This window comes from Mus caroli, chromosome 8 (genome assembly GCF_900094665.2).
Source record: "Mus caroli chromosome 8, CAROLI_EIJ_v1.1, whole genome shotgun sequence".
NCBI classification, from domain to species: Eukaryota; Metazoa; Chordata; class Mammalia; order Rodentia; family Muridae; genus Mus; species Mus caroli.
This window is the reverse complement of record NC_034577.1, coordinates 9,442,233-9,445,709: the sequence shown is the minus strand read 5'-3', so window position 1 is coordinate 9,445,709 and position 3,477 is coordinate 9,442,233. Positions and strand designations below refer to the sequence as shown.

Sequence of the window (3,477 nt, the reverse complement as noted above, 5' to 3'; positions counted from 1 at the left end):
ACTCTGATTCTTGAGGAAGACTGCTGTAGGGGCAGGGCAGAGTGGGTAGCGAGCCCAGCCTCCATTGTTGCTGTTTTGAAGGGCTCTAGCCAGTCAGGGAGCTGGTGTGAGGGGTGGGCAGAGGCTTTAGACAGTTGGGAAAGAGAGGGTATCTGCCACCTGAAACCTGAGACACAGCATACAGCACTGTGGACAGCGACCAGCACAAATTCTATTTCCAGAAGCCATCTGGGTGGCACTGCTGGGGTGTGTGTGTGTGTGTGGGGGGGGGTTCCACAGCCTGGCAAATGGTACCTGTGCTCCTGTTCTCTTTGTGAAAAAGAACCAGATTCCTAGGGTCACTCTCGGGCAGCTCCTGGGTGCCAGGAGTCACGGCTGTGAAGTCTGTGCTTTCAGGAACNTTATAGAGAGTCTCGGTTTTTGAGGGGAGTAGAGTACCATGAGGGTCCTTTCTCAGTGGAGGATGAGAAGGGCTGACCCATGCTGGTGGGAGACATGGAGGTAAGGGAGGGGCTCCCCTGCTGGGTTGCTTCTGGCTGAGGTCCAGCACATGCGTGGCTGTCAGCTCAGGTGCCCTCCATGGCCTCAGGACACACAGATGCCCTCCACCAGCCCCCCTTTCTCTGAGACGTTTGGGGTGTGCCCCTCACAGTGGGCTGGCATAGGACGGTGGGTGACTTACAGTATTCTGATGCGGTTATCCCCTGGGACCTACCCAAGGCTGTTGCCTTGAATGGATGGATCACTAGCTTGGGCAGGGCAGGGCTCAAGGGAGGTGGAACCCACTAAGCTTCCACTGCCAGAGCTCAGGGGCAGTGTCGNTTCCGACCAAATCTCTGGGGTTTTATTTGCTAGGTCACTTTGTGAGACTTTACCACATGCCAAGAATGTACTTAAAGCTCGCTTCTGCTGACACGGCTCAAGCGAGCACTCACCGGCACTTTCATCTTAAACTCATCTCTGTTGAACTTGAAGGCAATGTCCGAGAGAGTCCTCTGGAAAAAGCCCGTGGGCCGAAGAACAAGGACAAGCTGCAGGTTGGCTGGGAAAGATGCCTGCAAGACACAAGGAGGGCCTGGAGCATTTGCCACATGTGGCCTAGGCCATGCACTGGGCCTGCCGCTGCAGCTGACAGTGGGGCTTCTGCATCGACGCTGTCAAAGGGTGATCCACTCCCAGTGTGGAGTCCTCAGAATGGACTCATGTGGAGCAAGGCTCTTCCATACTTCAGGCACCCGAATCTCAGACTTCCAGTCTAGAGAATATGTATCTGTTGTTCAAGCCACCCCACCTGTGCCATCTTATCACTTCAGCCACAGGGCACTAATGGACTCATAAAGAAAAGAGGAAGCAAGAAGATATATTGTGTAGCACCTAGAACCAAGATCAATATAAGCTCCCCCAGCACGCACACGCATATACACAGCCTTGAATAGCTAATTCTGCATTTGTGGTTACTCCTTGCCTCTTGCGAGGTGTTTGACCTTGGATAAGTTAGTGCCTCTGTTTTCCTATCTGCAAAATGGTGACTGAAGCTGATGCCTGCCTCGTTACTGATTATGGGTGAGGGAGCGAGTCCAGCTCATGTGNTCCTGGACACTGGGACCTCCCACCCGGGACAGTGTGTATCAGCGCCCATCCCTTGCAACTGGCCTTCCATTTAGAGAAGTGGACACTGGCCTTGCCCTGGAAGAAAACGTTCTTTTGTTTCACCTCGGGCCCTTGGTTCTCACAGGGCCTGTGACATGGTGATGCTCGCCTATTTCATGCTTTTCAGTCACAGGTAGGATGAGAAACAGGGGCTGGGTCAGGGCTCCTTCTGAGGGAATGAGAGGCAAGGTGCTGGGAACGACTGAGGTCCTGTTGCAGACAGCACCCTCCAGTTCATACTCTTGCCCCAGNGGCCTGGCATGCCCCTGCCCTGCCATGGTGAGGTTGCCGGGGCATGCCTCTGCCCACAGCCTTCCTATACACTGCAGGCACATGTNCAGCTGCTCCCTCCGGAGGCAGCTATGCACAGGCAATTCCAGGTATCAGACTTTGTCCCTGATGCCTTGGGTGAAGATGAATACTCAGACTCAGGACAGAACACAGCCCTGCAAAGGCAGAAGCNGGGGGCAGACTCTCTCTGGGCAATGTCACACAAGGGTTGTTAGTCTTGTCCTCTCTGTGAAATTGGACACCACTATTTAAGGAGCCACTGCTGGGGCAGGCAGCTTTCCTCGAGTGACAATGAGTCACCTTTCTCCAAACTACAATTAGCTTTGTCACCCAGAACCACACCTCCCAGAAGTGTGGTTCTGGGATGGCTCTGTAGGATGGGATAAATGCCTGAACCCTTAAAAGATAAACATCTCCCCCCATTCCTACCAGGTACAAGACGCCCTCGGGAGTGAGGTACCCTCCACTGGCCAGAGGTGACCTTCAGGCCCATTTGCAGCCACTGTGTCTTCCTTTTATCTACATTAGTTTCTGTTAAGCTATTGAATCTCCATATAATTATATAAGAATTAAGATGAATGTAAGCTGTGTCTTGAGGTTGCACAAGGACACACACCAGCCACTATTGTTACACAAACAGCAGCAGAGTAAGGAAGTATCCGCTGCTCCAGCAGAGTCAGTATCCTCTGCTCTAGACTCCATCCTTTGTGTTCAAAGCTGGGGAAAGTCAAATAAAACCCTCATTCCTAAAACACAGAAGTAGACAGATGAAGATCTGACCCTGGTGTTTTGTAAAATACTCAATAATTTTAAAGTGGCAGCACGTTTCTATCTAACATAAAGTATCACTTATTTTCTGAGTGACACCCGAGCTGAGGTCCAAGTCTTCCTCAAGGCTCAGAGTAGTTATGTGTGTGCAGCCTGTGTCCTGTGCTTCATCAAGCTGACACCAGGCCAACCTCTCTTGTCTGATAGCATCCAACAAACAGAAGCTAATATGGAAATGGGCAGTGTTAACCAGCCAGAAAGACCTGGATCTGCCTCCTGAGAGGCTAAATGCCGGCCGGGGCCTCTGATGAGGGTTCCAGACACCAGCCACAGGTGCATGCATGAGACCAGTATTAATAAATCACAAGGTCTCCGGGGACGGACCGAGATCTCAGGGTGGATCTGCACCCCCATCCATGCGTGCTCCCCACAGGCGACCTGGAGCACATCCTCACAGACTCGACATCAGTTAGTCTCAGACAAACAAACATAAGGNAATCCAGCCACCCAAACTGGAGAGACGTTGCATCGGCAGCTGTTAGGAAAATGGGACAATACGATACTGTCAGAGAAGCAGCTGTCTTTCTCGTCCCCACCCACCTCAAGCAGGTGCTTGCATGTTCGTTTTGCTCTGCAAAAGCTCCAGCTGGCTCCTGTCACAACTATAGGGGACAGTGTGATTACAAAGCTCACTCTGGGACCTGGAAGGCATCTTCTGCACTCTACTGGTCAGCTTATAACTTCTCATTCTTATAGGGGCAATGGGGC

General features: G+C 52.0%; 1 protein-coding gene across 1 annotated transcript in view; it reads right to left on the bottom strand.

Moving 5' to 3' along the window:
* Mcf2l (MCF.2 cell line derived transforming sequence like) overlaps positions 1 to 3,477 on the bottom strand; it is a 148,768-nt gene that overhangs the window by 27,397 nt on the left and 117,894 nt on the right. Inside the window, exon 6 of the mRNA XM_029480661.1 lies at positions 936 to 1,055. Coding sequence (XP_029336521.1) covers positions 936 to 1,055 — 120 coding nt within the window. The remainder of the gene's footprint in view (positions 1 to 935; positions 1,056 to 3,477) is intronic.